A 23,118-nucleotide genomic window follows, 5' to 3' on the forward strand; every position below is an offset into this window, starting at 1 on the left:
ACTTACGTGATAACAATTTAATTATATAACACTCAGTTAATATGAATTGAAATATAGCTAACTATAACACGAAGAGCAAATCATTAAAATTATAATGTAACATCAACACAACTTACAATCAAAGAACAGGAAGACTTTGTATTTTTTTTTGTGGAAATCAATATACATTAAGATAAGGAAAACAAAATATAACACCATACAATAACCTTCAGTCAGCCTCCGAACAGGAATACCTAGTGAGGAAGATTTTGAAATGGACGGGTTGTTTTATCAAATTTCAAAGTTGATTTACAAGTTCTGTGAAGGTTTTATTCAAGTTCTGTTATTATTTCAGTTTTTTGAAGCTACTATCCAATAATTATATAATAATAGAACTTGAATACAACATCCACAGGACTTGTAAATCAACTTTGAAATTTTGTGAATAGTTCAAATTCTGTGAAACAAACCATCCTTAGTTTTTTTTTAAAAGTCATTAATAAAATAATAAAAATACAAATAGGTTAAAAAAGTTAGAAAAATCGATCCCCTCAAAGGATACCTAATTATTTATTTTAAAAATAATTTTGATTGTCTTAAGTTAGGTTAAATTAGATTAGGTTAGAGAATGGAAGAAAAAAACATAAAAAATGAACGCGTAAAACAAGTTTTTTTGCTATAATACATCTATTTAAGTCCAATGAGCACTGAACTTTTCTACCCAGGAACGGTAATTGCCAACTTTACCAACCTTGCCAAATGGCGATCGGCTAAGACCGACATTTATTTCGCATGTTAACTGCGGTAATGTCATCTGATTTCAGTAAAATATGTATGTGTGATTGCCACCAAAAGTTGATAGAGATAGAATGCATTTTTAACAACAGCAAGTCTATTTTCCGAGTTTCAGCTCGATCGAATGTCGGGAAGTGGGTTAATTTCAGCTTCTAAGATTATATATACAACAAACATGACGAATTGAGTCACGAATATTACTGAATTGATAAACGTCGCTACGCACCCAGTATCGTAATAGCGGGGTAAGAGGGGACTTTGGACGGGTATTTAACTTTAAATTCTATCGCTGTGCACAAATACACCTGTATTATAGAACACATCTTCGGATCTACCGGATCTGCCCTGATGATGGACACTGCAACGCTGTCCGAAACGTCGGCTAAAGAAGGAGTTAGCGCAACACGGCATAACACCCCAAAAACAAACAACAAAAGTGCTTTTGGCCGTGAGAATCTAAAAACTTACCTGTATTATAGATGTCTAACGTAAAATGAATTGTTTCCATTAACGATTTTGGACTTTGCTAATCCATATTAAAAAGGTTGTTAGATTAAATCTTTGAACGTACTCGAGGGTTTAACGAAGAACGAAAGGTTCCTTATTAAGGTTATTAAAAGATTAAATTGTAATACTCACGCATACAAGGATACAGGTTACCTGGGTTAATAAGGGTTATCTAATTAAATTAGTGTCCTCGTATTTTATGGAATTAGTAGGCCAATCTATTTAATCATATTTTTAAACGGTAAATAATCAGTATCGTTTCAAGTTTTTCGTAGCATTCCTGCGTGGGTATATTTTTATTTGAATACCGTACAAGATTTCCAACTATCTAGAGCCAGTTCAACTATAGCTTCCCCAATACTATACACCCACACTGGTTTTTACAAACACGTGACATACGTAATCATTTACTGGAACATTAAATTATAATCTAGAATAATTATAGCTTACATTAAGGCTATCACAACATAGTGCAACATTTGGAATCGGACTGCCAATAATAACACTCCTTATGTCAATGGCGATAAGGTTGAAATTCCCGCTGAACACTAGCGTCTTTGATTTATGCAAGATAAAAACATCGCCAAAAAGAGTGATTTATGTTATTCGGACTGCATTGCAGTGTCCAAGGCAGATGTGTGATCCCCCAAAAACAAGATGTGTAATCCCCGAAAACAAGATGTGTAAACCCCCAAAAACAAGATGTGTAATCCCCAAAAACAAGATGTGTAATCTCCCAAAAACAAGATGTGTAAACCCCCAAAAACAAGATGTGTAAACCCCCAAAAACAAGATTTGTAATCTCCCAAAAACAAGATGTGTAATACCCCAAAAACAAATCACTATAATACTTTTGGCCGCGTAAATCTCAAATCATACCTGTTTTAGAATATTTTTCTGAATAACTTTACTCTCCACATTATACGATTGAACCATAATCGAAAATGTGTTTTGTGAAAAGGAAATTTTTAACTTTTATAGGCCTGATATTCTTCACGGATTATAAAAAGACTCGATTGTTTCAAATGCCAGGTTCTACACGCAGTATGTAAAAGAATTTAAAATATTTCTAAACAATCAAATTTTTAAACAAAAAACACATGATTTTGCGTTACTTTGATGTGCTTCGCCTGTTCGCATGTTATTATAGCCTTCTTGTAACTAAATTCCACAAAGTTGAACATATCTACTACTTCTGAGAAAGTATTGCCAATTGCATGCAATCTAGGTACAAGCGAGTATCTAAATGACTCATGAAAAACAATTTTAGATCTAGTATTTCTAGTAAATCAGGGCTGTCTATAATACAAAACAACTTAAAAAATAAATTTCAACTCGGAAACAAGGCTTCTATCCATATGAGAGTTGTGATTTTAGTAAGAAGAGGAAAAGGAAAGGAAAAGTTTTTTTGTGTGTATGTCGCACAAGAGTCCCAACTTCTCCCAACCATCCGTAGCCAGTGAGACTATTGTATCCCCAATTGGGGTATGTTGTGAGGCTGCAGGTAGTGATAAGGGGGAGGAAATGAGGAGGAGGAAGGTAGAGATGTACCTGGAAATTCATATCTGGTCACCAAACACGGCTAAAGCCATTTTTCAATTGTGAATGGTGGTCTTACACCAGGGTGATACCGAGAGTATAATATGTGTAACAACACAAATTAAATGTCGGGATTTAAACTCGCGAACTTCACTGAGATTGTTGTTCAGATCTGGACACCAAACATAGATAAAGCCAGTTCACGCAAAGTTTCGATTCTGCATTATGGTCTTTCTTCAGGGCGGTACTGGGAGTATCTACACTGTAGTGATTATTTATGTTGATGACATTGTTATTTAATTAATCCATTTCCGATTAAATCAAATATTTCCATCACAGGGTGTTTGCAAAGCACAATAAAGCATCATAACCATTGATTTTAATTAAATTTTGACGTCATTTGACAATCGTTAATTATAATTGAAATCTGTTCAAAAATATCAAAGCCTTCCATCGAGATAAGAAGATTAAAATATTGACAGACCTGATCGTGACAAACCATTGAAAGTCTTTAGAGCACAAATTTTAGTCGTTTTCAGGAGAAATCCCATGGATTTAAAAAGGATTACGTGGATTATTTGCTATTTCAGCTTTGAAAACACCTGGATTTGAGTTTAATCACTGCGAAAAAGAAGGTCGGCTAAGGATGTGTTTAATAAAAGGCGTTTGAAAGAGAATTTAGAGTTAATTTAAGTATTTTATGTACTAATTTCTCATACTTCTCTCCCACTTACTTCAGAGTGGTAGATTCTCTTAGTATCGCTGTGCAATGACGCTGTAATTTCGCTACCGTAATTTGGGGCAGAGAAAGGCATTATATCCTCTCTTTGTTCCTGGGAGACTTGTAAATCGACAGGAAATTGCCGTGCCTCAACCAACATACAAAGTAATCGCCAGATTTATGCACTTGGTTTGGTGATTCTTTTGGTTTGATGTCCATCAGGCCCGCACTTTGGAAGAATGTTCGATGAATCACAAGTGACTTTTTTCACATGAACTAATGCACACAATCGGCGAGCATGTGCTCCGAATAATGATATTTAACGGTGGTTTTCCCACCGGTAAATAACTCATCAATCTTTAGTCGATTACGATTTAATTCTTACTTACCGCACTTTTCGCTAGGTCCGTGCCGTTCCATGTTCTATGGTTGGTGGGAGCAGAACAAAATTGATAATATGGTGTTACCAGAAAAATGACAAGCGTCGTAACGAAACATCGCTCTGGTGGAACACCATCATTCAGAATTAAAACTTCACTTGCAATAATTAAATCCTTAATGCATCCTGTGATCAGTGGCGGTTATCTCTAAAGTGAACTGCCAAAGAATAACTACGGCCAACAAGACTAATTATTCCAATTATACTATAGTTTGAACAGCGGGCCATTATTCAAAAGTAAAAAAAATCGCCCGTATGATGAACATCCCGCCACAACTCCATAGAAAAAAAAATCCACCAATGGGAATTCGGCCCAGCGCGAATAAGGACACGGACAAGGGAGCTAAAAAACTTATTTTATATTTTCATACAACATAAAGTCTATTTCGAACTGTGTTGGTAGATACCTGAGGGCCAATTCGTTATTCGTGTGCGCCGCGATGGCGTTGTTGGACTCTGAACCAAAATTTTACATTTTACGAACGGTGACATAATATCTGCTCTTCGGGATTCCAACCTAGGTACTTTATTAGATTTATTAACCTTCTAATAAATGAATTATTTCCGATTTTATGTCCGGGTTAAATCTTCCCCATTGGAAAAACTAAACACTTCCACACACTTTTCCACAAATTATCATCTAGTCGATCAACATTATGCAAGTGCATTATATAAGCAAAATAAATACAAGAACAACACGTCAACTCACCAGAGATCAAATGGGAAAATAATTCACCGACTCCAGATATTTTCATATCAGAGGGTTCGGCTCGGTAGAACTCCTAACAGGGCCTATAAATCCTACTGATCCCTGAACATAAATATTTAAAAAATCTTTCGTTATCCTACATGTATTCAAAATGACCGACTTTTGCATCTTTATATATAATTTTTTTGATTGATCTAATACGCCTAAATTTTTAATGAGTGAGCTATGTATAATGCCAGTAGCCGAAATAATGAATGGTAATATATTTTTATTATTATATTTTTTTTATTTATTATATTTTCTTTATTATTATCAAGTAAATGATCCCACGTTTTATTTATTTGTTTCTGCATTTCAACAATTGTTAGCATTTACAAATCTTCTGAAGCGTATAGAATTAAAGTTTTTACTTTCACACATTCTACAAGTAAACGGCAGTTTGATATTGCCTTCAGAAGGCGAAACAGCTGCCACGCGTAATAATAAGTATACAGCTGAATTTCATTAAAAATTAAAAAAATGTTTTTTGTTGACCATGCTATTTATACTGTAATTCCGTGAGGATTTCCAAGGCCAGCCCCCACCTCTTCGACCATCAACATGACTCCTTCTCATATATTTGATAGTCTCTATTTCATTACGTAAAAATACAGAATCGAATGCTTTAAAAAATGTGGTTACATTCCGCATTTCCTAGAGGGAAAAACAAATCCAATTGCCTTCCAAGAAAACCTGTAAAATGCAAATAGCCTATCTATTTTCTTAGCGGTAATATCGGAAATCCTGGATTTGTGCCACAAACATATGAGCAGTAGAAGGCAACCTTCTTATATGATTACGCTCTCTGCTCCTAATGGGTTTGTTTGTAAACACACATGGACGTAACATATTAGATTTTTCATGAAACTTGTTTTCTTGGCAGGAATGTTATGTCCCAATGGACTTCGTCGGAAGAGAGTTCTTGTATCTTTCAAATTGAAGTTTTGTTGGTTTTATTTCTTGAAAAATATCATCAATCTTCATACATACAACGGAAAGATGTGAAATTGGTTTTAAAATATTAATCTATTTAAAATTTTGTTTTCTTCGATTCTTGCATTTTTTCAATCGAATCAGAACTTAATTATTATTAAAGGAGTTGCAACTTTTAAGTATGCTACCTCCTGATACAAAGCTTAATGCTGTGTCACTATTTTTGATTAATCTTTATAACGTTGTTCTTAATATTATGAATACAAAAAATAAGCTTTAGATAAATTGAAGCTATTCCTATTTCTGTAGAATTCAAATAATAAATGTATTTACTTAATTTTAAATATAAATGTATTTATTCAATAGAAATGCATGAACGCATATTTTCAAAAACAACTTTAAAAAATACAATATATAAAGGCTAAGATTATCTGTGACAGTTTCACTTGATTATATTTTTTGCTTTCTTATAAAATTGTTTACAAAATAAATAAGAACCACTTTTGCGCTTAAAATCAAGCGTTTCTTGACTCCGTTTGCCAAGCGTTGTAATGCCTTTTACCTATATTCGTGACGTTCAGCGCCCTTGATGTGATTTTTAACGAAAACAGCGCTATATAAATTATCCAAATATTATTATTATTATAAAAGACATACCAAGAATAAACACATTTTTGGCTTGTAGCTTCCTTTTAATACAGGCAGTGCCTTAGTGGGTTTTCATTTCTTGTGTATACAATTTGCTAATGTATATTATGTTATTATTTAGTGTCTATTAATATGTATAATATATGTAAAGAAATGAAAATAAATAAAGTTTTAAAAAAAAATACGCAAAAGGTTTTTTTGTATGGAGATTATCATTTCAAAAAGAACCCAAGATACCTGACTAACTATCACGCGTTTTGCTTTTTCCCAGGGGTAGGCAGAGAAGAAAGACCGCCACACAAGTCTCACTCGGCATACATTCCTTATTATTAAACTAAACATCCCACTCTTCGACAGAACATGACACAAGTATTCGATTCAATCGTACGTTTCATATTTTCCTCAGACATCCCTGACTTATTCTACCATTGACTTTCACTATTTTTTTTTTCATGATAAATTATAAGATAAGGTTTTATGCATAGCATAAAGGATAACAAATAATTATAAACAATAATTAGTCATCCGAAATACTGCTTATAATTATTTGACAAGTCAAAAAAAAATTCACCTATAAATGAAGATATCATATGTCTCGACGCCATCTAGTGAGAAATTTAGCACTAACAAAGCCTTTCCTACAAAAATAAAGTTTGTTGTTTATAGGTGAAAAAATATAATAAGCAGTTATATTGTTGATTGAGGTACTAGTACATATTGAATCATTTTGCGGGTTGGAAATAAGCCGACATAGCTCAGTGGATACAGAACACCTGACCGGACATCAGAAGGCACGGGTTCGATTCCCGTTGGCGGCATTTATTACTCGGGAGATGTTATCAATGTGTATTAGTATTTCGGATGACTAATTATTATTGCTTATAATTATTTATTGACTTTCACGTTAATTATTATTCTGACAATCCTAAAGAACCTCTGCACAAGACACCATATCTTTATACTGCGGTACTTTTAAAAAAATCGTCGGAACGATATTTTTACTACTTTACGTGAAAAGTTTAAAACATGCTTTATTATGAATAATTCAGGGTATATTATAGTAGTTAGTAGAACTTGAAAGTCACTGAAAGTTTCATCGGCTTTAAACAGCTCTACAACAAATTTTAGTGTAAATCCATACACTCCTGATGATTGGTTAGTTTAAGAAGTTGGTCGTTAACCAAACTTTGCATTATTAAACCATGCTTTTCTAAAAGGACGCCTCTTCAACATTATACGTGTTTTCAAAAGGTTACGGGTAGTATGTTAAAGAATAGTGAAAATTTTAACTTACTGCCACGTAATTAACGTTACTCATTTTCAATCAAAAATACAAGTACAGTTGCGGGACCTAACCCTTTCCCGCCCTGTTATAGGTAACAAATGATTACTCCTTCAAGGCACACTACAAGGACTCGAATTTTTTTAACTAAACGAAGCTACATTTATGTAAAAAACTACTCTAGACCCTTAATAATCACTACACAAAAAAGCATTAAAATTTTATATATTTAAAGGGAAACATAACCATGACCAAAAGACGCCTGGGTTGGAGCAGGGACAAGGATTTAACCACTCCTTTTAGGGGGAGGTTGATAAAGGAAGAAAGTAGATTGAATGCTGTTCAAATGAGATCGCTGAGGCGTATGTGTGGTAAAACCATGTTTGATCGTGTGGGGAATGTGGAGATCCGCAAAGAGTGCAAGGCTGATGAAAGCGTAATGAATAAGATTAAGAAAGGGACACTTAGATGGTTTGGGCATGTAGAGCGAATGAGCGAAGAAAGGAGTGTAAGGAGGATATATGATGCAAATGCGAATGGTAGCAGAAGTCAGGGACGCCCGATGAAGACATGAATCAGATACTCGAAGAATAATATAAGAGTATGTATGAGATGATGTCTGAATGTGAATTAGGCAAGAGGTGTGTGCCAAGACCAAGTTGTTTGGCGGTCCGTCCTCTCTGCCTACCCCTACGGGGAAACGGCGTGATGGTTGGTTAGTTAAAAATGCCAAGTAAATCCATTAATGGAAATGCGTTTTCAGTTTTCCAGTAAATTATGCCTTTTTAGGTATAACGCTTAGTAGCAGTGATAGGAAACCAGTTAACATCTATGCTATCTATCGAAAACCCAACACAAATATGCAGGATTTTCTAATACATCTAGAAAAAATACTGAACGAAAGTAGACAAGATACATTAATATTCGGAGACTTTAACATTGACATATCCATATCCACACACTCTTCATTAAATTTTTGCAACATCACAATCTTACAATTTTTCAATACATAACAAAACATTTCCCACGAGAGTCACTGATACAAGCTGCACCTTAATAGATCACATCTTATCAAATAGGCAAAACATTCAGACTACTATATCGAATATTGATGATCCACTTAGTGACCATAATATACTTATTGTTGATTATAAGAACAACTTAAAAAAATGTTTTAATAATAGAACCAAATCCCGGATTACGAGACCTATCATCAACAGTATGTCAGTAAAATCCTATCTTCTTGATAACAATTTCACGATCAACTTAAGCAACTCAGAAGACCCTTTTAAAAGTTTCAATTATCACATTAAAAAGGCAATAGAATCAGGTACAACTACACCAAAAACAGGATTAAGAAGTCGGGTACAACTGAATACTCCGTGGTTTGATTCCAAATTAAATACATTAATCAAAGAACGAAACCAGATTCACAAGCAGTGGAAACAAGACCCTGGTAATCTTACTCTTGTAACACTTAAAAAGAGATTGAGAAATACCATTACTAATTATAGGCGAAATCTAAAACACAAATATTATGCGAACAGCTTTCAACAAAACCAAAATAACCCCACTAAAACCTGGAAAATCATAAACTCTATTCTATCAAACCGAACACATAAACCAACTAACGAAATAGAATCCCTCGTGGTAAATGACTGCGTAATTAAGGATCCGAGCCAAATAGCATCCGCATTTAATGAGTTTTTTCTCTCAATAGGAAAAAAGCTAGCAGCTACCATTCCGTCATTCCCGGATGACTGTAATACCGTTTTTGTGGAACCGAAGGCTTGCCAATCCTTGTACATGGCTAGGACAAACAAAGATGAGGTACTGAGGATCATCTCTAAAACTAAGCTGAAAGCAGCACCGGGACTCGATGGAGTAACACCATCAGTTCTTAAGACTTGTAAAGAAGAATTAGCGGGTCACCTTACAGAACTTTTTAATTGGTCACTGTCCTCGGGAAAGTTTCCAAATGAATTAAAGTTAGCGAAGATAATACCTATACACAAAGGAGACTGTAAAACATGTATCTCTAACTACCGTCCTATATCACTTCTATCGGTTTTTTCAAAAGTATTTGAGACCATAATCAAAGATAGACTCCTAAAATACATATCTGCGTATAATATCCTTACACCACAACAATATGGCTTTCGGAAAAATTCTAGTACTCAATGTGCCGCCTTTGATTTTATCTCCAACCTTCAACAGTATATAGACCAGGGTGAATATGTGGCAGCCATATTTATAGATCTCAAAAAAGCCTTTGATACGGTCGATCATGAAATACTCTTAAAGAAATTGGAATATTTGGGAATTGTTGGGAAGCCCCTAAATCTCCTCCGGAGCTACTTAGATGATAGATTTTGTCTTGTTGAAGTCAAAGGTGTCTCGAGTGGCAGGTAAAGGTAAAATCACATGTGGAGTGCCACAGGGATCAATTCTTGGGCCTCTGCTTTTCTTGCTATATGTCAATGACATAACTAAATGTGGTATCTCTGGAAACCTCCAACTTTATGCGGATGACACTGTAATCTATTATCACAGTACAAGCCTGAGTGACCTGGAGTCTCAAATGAATGTAGATGTCTCAATTCTAGCTAATTGGCTGCGTATTAATAAATTGAGCCTCAATATAAAAAAAAACGCACTACCTAACTTTCGGTAATAAGGATTATGTGCCCATGAATATCACACTTGGAACTGAGAAGCTCCAAAATATAGAAGTCACGAAATATTTAGGGCTATTAATAGACTCTAAACTTTCGTGGAATTCCCATGTTGAGCATGTGAAATCTAAAATATCCCCAATAACCGGCGTACTGTACCGACTCCAAGGTCTTCTCTCTACATCTCTACTACGGGCCACATACTATGCGATGATTCACTCCCATCTGAGTTATTTAGTTAGTATCTGGGGCACTATTACTAAAAAACAAATATCAGAAATACAAGTGATTCAAAATCGAGCAATGAGGAATATCTACCGTCTACCGTGGGATACACATATCAAAGATATATATTTAAAGACAAACATACTTCCTTTTACGGTTCTACCTAAATACAATATCACTTGTACAATATTACAAATCATACATAGATCCTCACACACTAACATCAAACCAGCATTTAATTCAGACATACACCAGCACAAAACACGGTCCCAAAATCTAATACACCTAGCATCGTCTACCCACACAACAAAATTTGGTATTAACTCATTACAATATATTGCATATAGACAATACAATGCATTACCTAATGAAATAAAGCAATCAGTAACTAACAAAAAAATATTAGTTAAAACGCTTAAAGATTATTTCCTGAAAATGTTTTTAAACCAGTGAATTTTCGCTCGCTTTCATATGTTGGTTTACTATGTTTCATGTGTATAGATGTCTCTCAGTATTTCTAAAATCTCTATTCAACAATGTATTTTTCCTTTTTTATTTATTTTTCTTTTCCTTTTCAATATGTTGTATTTTTTTAAAAGTGTAATATCCTTGTAAAATGTATTTTATGTGTCTGTACTTCCCGTAATGAGATTTATCTCAACTCATTGGGAATAATGTGTTACTTACCATGTTTTTTGTAATACATTATAAATAAATAAATAAAAATAAAAAAATGCCCAGTGACGAACGAAAGACGTTTTCAAGCAAAAAGTAACGGTATCCCTACCTAAGGAGTTTACTACCCACCGCAATTGATTACATCCATCGACTTTTTACTCACAATATCTACAAAAAATTTAATTCCAACTATACAGATAAGTATGTCGATCCATACTGCTGAATGTTTTTAAAACAGTTTCAACATTAAACCTTTACAAAAACAGATACTTTCAGAATAAAATATTTGAACGCAGCTGCAACAAATACCTCCCAGCTCTCTCCGTGACTCGCTGAAACGAATTCGAGTCCTATTTAAAAATAAAATAATTGCTAATACCTCCCGTGGGAGCATTTTCCATTTCCCACTCTGCCCTCATTCCACTAAATTTGTTGGCGCTGGGAAAACAATTAGTAGGTACGTTTATTCGTGAAATTTCTGTTTTATTTCCAATTCCAATTGTACAATTTCCATTGTTTCTATATGTCACGCTATATTTATTTTCTGGATTACACTGTTGATTCAACTCGCAAATTACTGAACACTGAAACACATAATAGTGTAACACTACTTCGTGTAATTTATTTATCCATTGTTTAAAACATTTGCAGAGTATATGCTAGTGTTGAGTCTCGTTGGCGTCGTGTATTTTTTATCAGGAGATTTTTTCAATGTGGATGAGTATTTCAGGCGAACAATTACTGCTTATAAAAATAATTTGCAGAGTGTTAAGCCCGCGCATTCCGAATTTCTGACGATTTATACATATTTTTCTTGACACTTTAAGTTTAAAGTTCCTAAAAAAATTGTTTTTTATTAAGATAATATCCATCATTTTTAGAGCCGAAACGGTAATTATATGAAAATACCTCAATTGAAAAAAATTGCAGTCTTTTGTTCTGTTGTTGATAACATGATATATGTATTAAAAATTCACTATGTATCTTTTAAATCAACTTAAGCATTTTTATTATTGAATATAGATAAAAAAAAAAGGGTACAGTGGTTTTATATAAATTGCATATCGGTAAAAAATATATTTACAGTCGCAATCTCACCAAAGAAGAAACTCGTTATTGTGCTTTGTGTTAGCGAGTTATTAATTATAAGGAAAATAGAATAACATTATGCAATAGGTATATATATATAAGGTTGATATTCTGGACAGAATCTTACACATATAGATGATCCAAAAGATTCAATTGTTCGTATTTATCTATATGTGTAAGATTCTGTACATATATAGGATTCTGTTAAATACTAAATATTAAGCAGTTAAGAGAGTAATTAGAAACATCTAAATAAAGTACAAATAAAATAGACTGATAATAAATATAAAGAGAGAGAAAAACAGAGATTTTTACTCTATTTTAAGCGAGTCGTGTTTTATTAAATGTTTTCACAATTTTTTATTCATAATTATTTTTTTATATTGGCGGACTTCCTTTAACATTAACATATCTCCTTTTCAAACAATCTTCTTATTATTTTTGAAAGCCTACTACGGAGCCTTCTCAATTATTGCAGTAATGAAATGGGTATAGATATTAATACTACAATTAAAAATGTTCACAGCATGCGGAAAGTAATGTTTAGTTGTTACTAAGTGGAAATGCTACTCGGTAAATAACAGATATAATAATATCTAGTAGACGTCGCGTCCAATAAGTGTGAAGGCCGAATTTCCTTAGAAATCATAAGATTTTTAAATAGGTTCTTAAATACCTAGCTGCATAATTATAAGTAAGTAATTAGGCAATTTGATTTAATTTTAACATGCATCTTAAAGTAGACAGAAGACATGCAAAACGGTGGAGATAAAACAGGACAAAAAAATGTCTATCCAATTATCAAGATTTAAAAAACACGTAATCCTGGTTTAAAGTTTGGGGATCAGGTGAGAAGCACGAAATGAAAGGCGGTCGATGAAGGTCACGGTGTTTATTTGAGTCAGATAGCCGTGATGAGAGTGGACGCAGGACAGATGTAGTAATCTCCGGATGCTGGCTGTGATGGCTGGTCAAGCGCGGGTCAGTGAGTCGACGCCGGGCGCTGGTGACCGGGACTCGTTGACTGTCAGGCACTGGCGAAGAACGTGGGTCTTCAGGAACTCCAGTGCTGACGGGAAGGCCGAAGGTGCGGTGGACCTTGTAGGCGGATTAGCGGGAGCTGCGTAGACCAGTGAGGATGCTGCGTGTCCTCGTGGTGGTCACGGTGCGTGGATGAAGCACTGGTCATAGGCGCTGGAACCAGGGCGCTGTAATCCGTTGTAGCGCTGGCCAGGGACGGTGGCCAAGGCGCTAAGATGATGTCCCGATGGAGTCCATGATGAGTACGTGCGAAGCCGGGAGTATTGTCCTTCGCTGGGCGCGGGACGCGCCGGTTGTCACTCGCGAGATTTGTCAACTGACGGCAGATTGATGACTGACTGACTGCTCGCTGCGTCGGGCTTATTTATACTGTACGGCCGGCGGCGACAGTAGGTAGGTGGAATTGCAACTAAATCGGAGACACTCGCTCAGTCTGGGTCTTTCGGGAACTTTCGGCGGCGTAGCGATTATGCATAGGCGATAGGCTCGAACCTTCTGGCGAGTTGTCGTAATGTGCCAGAACGACTGCGACGTATTGTCGTAGGTAGGCTGCGTTGTTTACGATCAATTCTTGGTCGCAATTTGTAAGTACCTAAGTAGGTCGAGCTGCTTATTATTAATGAGACAATTCTGTATGTTCTCTTGTCGCCACAAAAGTACTGATTTTTTTAAACTCATCGTCACTGCTAATGTATTTTTTTTATTTATTTCAGATGAAGGAGTGGAACCAGACGATTACTCTGAGAACGCAATCGAACAACTTCTGCAAAATGCCCAAAAGTAAGTAAAATATATTTTTTTTAATTTTTCAGTCCCGGAGATTGCCAATAAAATTGTCAATATTTGCGGCAATGAAGCTCAGATACGAACATTTTTTGATAATTTACGAAGCCAATCGAAGAGATTGCTATGTGTGACTTCTCATTGCGGGGAACGATGAGAATTTTGATTGATACTACATATTTCATTAATTTTATTGACCGTCTCCAGGCGCTTTCATCAATGTTAACAAACGAGTAAATTTTATTAGTTATGTTTCGTTTCAAGCATTGCTCCGGCACTCCTTGAAATATGTACACATACGTTATAATATCAAACATTGTTTCACAAAATCAATAAACAGCATTTAGGCCCAGTTGTTACGCAGAAATTCGCGTGTAACATTGTTATCAAACGCCACTTTTAAACGACGATTCTAGGTGCGTTCCAGCATTGTAATTAGTTGTATTAAGCTGACAACATCGTAAAATAAAGTCGGAATCTTAACGACGTAAGTCAAGAAGCCATGCACAAAAATATGCGACGCGCGTCCCTTGTATATTACACACCCACGGTTGAATTTTCCGTAGCAATAAATCTTAACGACATAACTGAAAAAGTCGTGGAAGACAATAATCGGCCCACAGCCTAGCGTAATGTATGGACCTACGGCCGAATTTGCTCTAGCAGGCCTAGAAAATTGATTTTTCCATGGGATTTATTTTAATTATTTCTGATGAACGTATAATTAAAATCTCAAGTAATTACTAATTAATCGTCTAGAAAAATGAAATCTGGTGCTTAGCTATAATTTTATAGATGAAAAACTTTTAAGCACAGAGCGTACCCCCGAATCTTGTATCGCTTTAACAATATGATTGTTTTCCACTTTCACTTGTCACAAATTGATCAAAAACTGAAACGGACATAGAATCGGTTAAGAAGGGGACGTTTCAACTGTCAAAAAAAACAAAATAGCACTGAATGGCCAATGACAATTGATGACAATGTTACATTTGATTTTCTGTGAAACAACGAGTCCTAAACATATCACTTGTAATAAACATCCAACAAGTTTTGATACTGTTAAATGTGTGGTACCTATACGTTTTAATATTCAATAATACTATAGTGGAGGCATCTAGCGGATAAAACATGAAACAGCACTAATTAAAAAAGTTTTCAAGGTTAAACGCGACGTTTGTTGTGAACTATGTGTTAATAGATGGCGCCAATATAATTATTTTATTAATATATGCTTTCTTCAATTTCTGATTTTTAAAATTTAGACGAATTTGTTTGCTTCCGTACTATGCAATATGAATATGAATAATAAATTTGAACTGGATTGATCATCTATACAATATTATATTTGTATTCCGTTCATAAAAAGATTTAGTTTTTATAAGGACAAAACTATTTATTTATAATCATATTGCGTATGTACGGGCGCAAACAAACAATTCGACTTCATATTTTAAAGTATATCTTTCAAAACATGTATTTAAGGGAAATAATTAAATCAGATTTAAATCACAAAATTTCTTCTGAAAGCTTATCACTTTGTGATGTCATTATTTATTATAATAAAACACAAATAACTTTGTTTACATCACTTTAATATATATATAACCTCTACATGTTTCATGAACAAAGTTCACCTCATCAGGAGTATATACTTGCCTGATGAGGTGACCTTTTATATATATTTTAAAGTGATGTAAACAAAGTTATTTGTGTTTTATTATAATGAAATTATCATCATCTATGAAAGAGTGGATTATGCTATAGCTTGAACTATCACGCTTTTCTGAACTTGCTTTTTAAAGAACATAAATATATATTACATAAAATAAATACCGGAAAGTCCAATTATGTCCAATTTTATAATTACGTCCTGAACCCTGTATCTAAATTTAGCCAATAAAGAATTAGTTAATGTTAATTAAGAGGAAGCTACAAGACAAAATGCGTAAATTTTTGGTATACCTTATATAATAGGTAGTAGGCATTAAAATCGCTTGACAAACGGAGTCTAGAAACGTTCGATTTCAAGTAAAAAACTGGTTTTTACTTAATTTGTAAATAATTTTATAAGAAAGCAAAAAAGTTAATCAAGTAAAACTGTCACAGATAATCATAGCTATAAAATTTTATTTTTTAAAAGTTGTTTCCTTTACGCGTTCATACATTTCTATTGAAAAAAAAAATTTAAGTAGTTTGCATTTATATTTTTGTTGAGTAATTTATTTTTTTATTTGTATTCTACTCAAGCGAAGGGATAGGAAAACCTTTAATTTAACTAAAGCATATTTTTTGGTTTTCATAATATACACCAATTCGTTTTAAAGATTAATCAAAATAGTGATTTAGCATTAAGCTTCGCCTTAAGTGTTAATCTCAAGTGACTTACCAGGTTAGTATTGTACTGTGTATTATTTCTATTATAGTTAGTAATAACAAAGATCGTGGTAGAAATGTATTATATATTTACACAGCGCCCTTGAGGTGATCTTTCACAAAAACGACGCTGTACAAATCATCCAAATATTATTATTATATAACGTGACTTATCAAGTGCGAGTTTGTAACTGAATTGGGGACTGAACTCACTCAATGAAGTGTAACGTTATTGTAGATGTTCTCTTGACGTCCTCCATGGTCGAGAAGTAAGGCTGTCGACTAGCAAGCTTGAAGTCGCCGGTTGAAATACCGGCGTGCGCAGTAAATTTTATTTTATTTATGTGTGTTAGGTATTTCACAAATTACTCATTTAAAATAGCTTATAGTATATTTGTGGCACGTTCGTGTGTCACGAGTGGAAGATACTCTCAGTATCGCAATGGTGTATATTCAGAATTGAAACGTTGCTTTAAATAGCTTAGGCCGTGTTTAGTGGCCAGATCTGAATAGCCAGGTACTTCCTAATTATTCCACGTGATATTTCCACGACCGTAAACTTTTCCATAATACAATATTTTGTCCTCGAAAAAAATAATCTCTTCAACCAATTTCGACTTTTCAAAAATATGATTTAAATATTATTAGTTCCATCAGCACTTTTCTGTCGTGAAGTTTTCGGTATTAAAAGTATAACCCTCTTTGATTAAGAGCTTAGAAATTCTGAAAAGTTTGAGAAACTTCCAGAGAAGTCTCCCAAACTTTGACTTTGATGAATAATCCAAATTATTGGCTTGATTTATCAAAGTCTTTCTTTGGTAAAAATAAACAAAATTTATTTTTTAACTAATATATTGTTTAATTTAAAAAAAACTGTTTTTTTGTGATTTTATGATGTTTACGAGGAAATTTTCGTAATTCGGTAAAAAAAAATTAAATACGTCGTATCATTATAATTTTTTGTGATTGCACTACAAAAAATATAATAGTTTATCAAAAGTTATTAATTACTGATGGATGACGATACAAATAATTGACGACCATGAAACTGCAGGAAAAAGAATGAGAAACTGAAACTAAATTTTATTTAATTAAATTATGTCAATACTCGTTTACGTTTTTTTATAAACATCCATTATTTTGATTGTTTTGCAAATCGTTGAAGCAGAAATTAACCTACTTCCCGAGATCCGATCGATCTGAAACTCGGCAAATATACTTGTTGTCAATGACAATGCATTCTATCAACTTTTGGTGGCACTCATTGTGAAATGAATCTCAGTACCATCCAATTAGGATTTGGCTTAAGTGATAGCGCGGTTCACTCATTTTAGTCAGTCCCTAGGGAGGAAGATTCAATCGTCAGTCAAGCCGGCCCAAGAGGCGCAAATTGAAAATAAATGTAACTCTCTAACAAAAATTTAGCGGGTAGATAAACATTACCGGGTTACGAATAACCTGACAAGATTTAAAAATCTCCTACTACCACCACAGAAAGCGGAAAATGTTGTTCGTGTTGTGATGGAGGACTTAGCCAGCCGAGGAAATTAACATGATACGCCTGGGTGGGACCCAAATGCGATGCCAACTTAGCCACTGACCGGTCTATTATTTTAGAAACAAAAAGTTACATAATTAAAATGAGTGATTCAAAAGATTTTACAAATTATTTAGGGATCGATATGATCGATTATGATTTATTTGTTTGTGTGATTATAAACAAGTTAATGGGCGTGATTAGTTTGTTTATTTATTGTTTCTTTACATTGTAGTAATGCTTACATTACAATTTTTAACCTCACCAAGACAAGCCTGTGTTGAGTTTAATAATTTTACAAAATAATAATAATAGCACAAAAATTATATATTGAGAGAACAATATTGTGACATCAATGTTTCTACTGAGCTAATCCCAGCCAATCTCTAAATAGTATAAAACAATATCGCTATCAGTTTGTGCGCTTAGTTCTTCTAAACTATGCAATGGATTTTGATAGGGTTTTTATTATCATTTCCGGAGAAGGTTCACATATATATTTCACGCTCATTTTACTTACAGAAAGTAGATAAAAGTTTTGTAATCAAGTCGTAAAAAAATATTTTCGGGCGCTTACATTACTAACGCTGGCTAAACCTTATAAGATACATAAAAATAATGTACTACGTAATTGTATATCTTTAAAAAGCCTAAAGAAAAGTCTACAATGGTATGTCTATTTCCTTAAGATAGCCCCCAGTAACGCCGAGTACATGTCATCTAGTTCATTATAAAATAATTTGGTTAACATTTCGGGCAACCATGTGTAAATATTTGATTATTAAAAAACTTAATTAACTATTATTTTAAAAAGGAACAACATAATAATGAGTTATGTTATGAATTTAATAAGGACAAGAATGAAAAATATACATATTATGCCATTATTTTAAAGAAGACAAAGATGAAAAAGTGTTGGTAATTCTCGGCTAGCACAAATATATTGACAATCTTTTTAAAAGTAAACAAGGAATTAGATGACTTCATGTGTTCTGGTAGGCCATTAAAAAGAAGTGTAGCCTGATACAAATATATTTCTTTGACCAAAATGAATATTTAGTAATTTCCACAAAAACCAATTCAAACAATGAACCAATTCTTGCAGTACGAATGATTTGAAGTAAATATAAAGATAAAAACAGAAAATAATGTAGATTAATTTGAGGTAAAGATAAAAGATCATAAATAATGTCTTGAGGTAAAGATAAAGATAAACGAAAATAAAAATAAATACATCATAAATAATGACTTGAGGTGAAGATAAAAATGAACGAAGATAAATACAGAAAATAAAGATAAATACACGATGAAGAATGATTTTAGCTAAAGATTAACTAAAATAAATATAAATACATCATAAAGAGTGGTTTAAAGTAGAGATAAAAATAAATACAGATTTTAAAGATAAATATACCATAAAGAATGATTTGAAATAAAGATAAAGATGAATACAGATAATAAAGATAAATAAATCATAAAGAATGATTTGAGGTAAAGATGTGTTCGTTTATGTGAATTTATATGTTTAAATAGTGTTGTGTTGTAAAGAGGTGTGAGTGCCATTGATTACGTTAAAAATGATGTTTTTCTTAATGACTTTAGGACGGCCTCCGTGGTCGAGGGGTAAGGCTCTCGACTAGCAATCTGGAGGTCGCGGCTTCAATTAATTTGAATTATTTAACAAATTAATCATTTAAAATAATATATAGTATATTTTCGGCACGTTTTAGAGTGGAAGATACTCTCAGTATCGTCTTATTGTAAGACAACCATTCAGAATTGAAAAATTGCTTGAAATGGCTTTGGCCATGTTTGGTGACCACAATAGGTCAATTGGGATGTGTGAGGTTGAAGAGTGTAGGGAAAAGAAAGAAATGAGGACGAGGAAGTTTGGGAAGTACCTACAAAAATAAACAGATTATAATAAAGTCAGGCTACTGTAATTTATCAAAGTATTGACGATTCTATTTGTAGATTCCTTTCCGGGAAGTACAAGAATAATTATTGACTGAAGGCAACAAATAATGCCTTGTTTATAATCCCAAATAAGTCGTGACCCACCCGGGGGCAGAAAACACAACTTATTTTATAAAGGTTAAGTAGGAAGGCTTTCAAAAGGTTTATATTATTAGCCGTGCCTAGTAAATATGGGCTAAAGTCTTACTGCTTCAAAGATATATTTAGCGCATGCTTCTGTGTAGGATTTTCTTAGTGTGTTTTTATGTGATTTTTTGTTATCCTTTATGCTATGCATAAAACCTTGTCTAATAAACATTAGTTTATCATTAAAAAATAATAATATTTGACAAGTCAAAAATATTTCACCAATAAATGAAGATATAATATGTCTCGACGCCATCTAGTGAGAAATTTAGCATTTACAAAGCCTTTCCTACAAAAATAAAGTTTGTTGTTTACAGGTGGAAAAAATATAATAAGCAGTAATTGTTGATTGAGGTACTAGTACATATTGAATCATTTGGTGTGTTGGAAATAAGCTGACATAGCTCAGTGCTTACAGAGCACCTGACCGGACATCAGAAGGCACGGGTTCAATTCCCGTTGGCGGCATTTATTTTTACTCGAAGATATTTTCAATTTGTATTAATATTTCAGGCGACTAATAATTGCTTATAATTATTTGTGTTTTTATGTGATTACCGCAAGAGTACCATTTGCCCGGATTCAGTGAGACTTTGAGGTTTAATAATAACATATGTACATTCTAGCATCACGTGCATCAATCAAATGCATTGTATATATAGCTTTGTATTAGTGATCAATGAACCGGTGGATACAATACGTAAGTTTGACTAGTCTATAGTTAGTAATACGACAGATAATTGTAGAAATGTATCATATATGTGTACAGCGCCCTTGAGGTGATTTTGTACAAAACGGCGCTATACAAATAATCCAAATATTACTTCCACCATTCAGAATTGAAACGTTGCTTGAAATGGCTTTAGCCGTGTTTGGTTACCAGATCTGATTAGCCAGGTACTTCACCACCTTCATCTTCCTCATCTCCTTCCCGTCCCTACTACCTTCAGCCTCACAACATACCCCAATTGCGGATGCCATAGTCTCATTGACTCCAGACGGTTGAAAGCAATTGGGACTCTTGTGCGGTGTCACATTTCAAAAATGGGAGTCGAAAAATGAAATAAAACTTTAAATTTTCCGTTCGATTGATCATAGATGTTTACTATAAGACATTTAACGAATATAAGTCTTAGAATAAAACTTGGAATTCCATAGAAAAATATGAAGGTTAGGATGTACCGAACTACAGGGTTTTCCAATAAGAGGTGTTATTTTGATATTCAATCGTAAAATATCAATGGTTTCGTTGCTTGTGTGGCACATAGCGCCGTCTTGTTGAAAATAAACGTTGTTCAGATCAATACCATTCAATTTCGGCCATAAAAAATCATTTAACATCTCTCGATAGCGCAATCCATTCACCGTAACTGTTGCTCCAGCCTCATTTTCTAAAAAGTAAGGTCTAATGACTCCGCCGGACCATAAACCGCACCAAACAGTCACACGTTGAGGATAGAGAGGCTTTTCAACAATAACTCTTGGGTTTTCCGAGCCCCAGATGCGACAATTTTGCTTGTTGACGAAGCCACCGAGGTGGAAATGGGCCTCATCACTCAAGATGATTTGCATTTGATTCACTCAAGTAAATTTTAATAATTTTAACGCGTTTTTCAAGCGTGTATTGTTCCATTTTCATTAATAGCGTAGTTTCTACTTGTCAAATATCAAAAAATGACAGCTTCAAAAGTAACATCTACCGAAATAACGGGCTATTCAAAATAATACCTCTTATTGGAAAACCTATATATTTTCCTTTTTTTCTTTGAAAATACTAATAATTCTATGATTTGTGTAGCTCTATTTTTGTGTAAAATCACCTCAAGGGCGCTATAAAAATATATAATACTAGCGGACCCCGCAATTCTTAGCTACATATTTCTAAGGTCTTCTTCGGACGTCTCTGACTTCTTCCACCCTTCACTACTGTATTCAACAATGTTACTGTTAAAAAACTAGTAACTCATTCCGGTTCAGAAATATTGCGTTAAGTATTCCTCTGACGTTTTCTAAACCATTCTAAACACTCCTAGTACTAATAAAAACAAGTTTTGAAATTTTCAGCGATATCGTTTGACTACTTTTCGAGTTGTGCGAGCACAAACATATGCAGGCTGAATTTTTAAATATTAAGACATTTCTACAATACTCTTTCTTATTACTAACTATAGACTATACAAACTATTATCAATTTATGGCTGACAGATTGCATCCACCGGTTCGTCGATCACTAATACAAAACCATGGGTACAATGCATTGAACCAATGTAAAAATAAAATATAAAACAATATGACGCCATTATTATTGTAATTTTTTTATGCAATCCCAATCTCGAGGTAAATCGGGTAGTAAAATAAAAAGTTAGTGAATGATTAATCAAAGTTTTTTAAAATATATTTTGTACACCCTCTGAAAATGGTAATTTGTGGCTACATCTCTCTTCCTTCGGAGAGGGAAGAGGTTACTCTAAATAAACAACCACGAAAGGTTGAATCTCCTTAAATCAAAGAGGGTAATCTCATGAATATAATGAATACACCCACTGGTCCTCACCTCCCCCTATTCATAATTAAAATAGTGGTACACAACTGCTGGTCCGCGAGCCTCTACAGGTCGAAAGATACATTTTATACCGGTTCATTAATCCCCTGTTTTGTTTTGTTATTATATATTACAAATCTATACAGACTTTTTTTGCAATAATAGCACAGTACACAGTACTTTAGGCCCCGTAGTAAGCGTTCAAAGATGGTTTGAAAGGGAGATATGTAAATACGAATGTTAAAAGGAACGCGCTATTATTAAAAAAAGGTAATAATTTAGTGAAAATGTTGAAAATATTTAATAAAACACTACTAGTTTTAAATAGAACAAAAATATCCAGAAAAATACTGTAGTTGCATTTAAAGATACACTGTGAATTTTTTCATGCCTATATTAAATAATAGAACAAAACGTGTTTTTAATAATTTTCGAAGCAATTTCATACAATTAACGTTTCAGCATAACAAAATTATGG

General features: G+C 33.7%; 1 protein-coding gene across 2 annotated transcripts in view; it reads left to right on the plus strand.

Moving 5' to 3' along the window:
- The window catches only part of LOC149413500 (xibalbin-1-like), a 312,022-nt gene that overhangs the window by 201,780 nt on the left and 87,124 nt on the right, over positions 1-23,118 (plus strand). For both annotated transcript variants that reach the window (XM_089644498.1, XM_089644499.1), the window contains exon 3: positions 14,013-14,079. In XM_089644498.1, coding sequence (XP_089500624.1) covers positions 14,013-14,079 — 67 coding nt within the window. The remainder of the gene's footprint in view (positions 1-14,012; positions 14,080-23,118) is intronic.

This window comes from Hesperophylax consimilis, chromosome 21 (assembly GCF_061612785.1).
Source record: "Hesperophylax consimilis isolate HC1 chromosome 21, BYU_Hcon_1.0, whole genome shotgun sequence".
NCBI classification, from domain to species: Eukaryota; Metazoa; Arthropoda; class Insecta; order Trichoptera; family Limnephilidae; genus Hesperophylax; species Hesperophylax consimilis.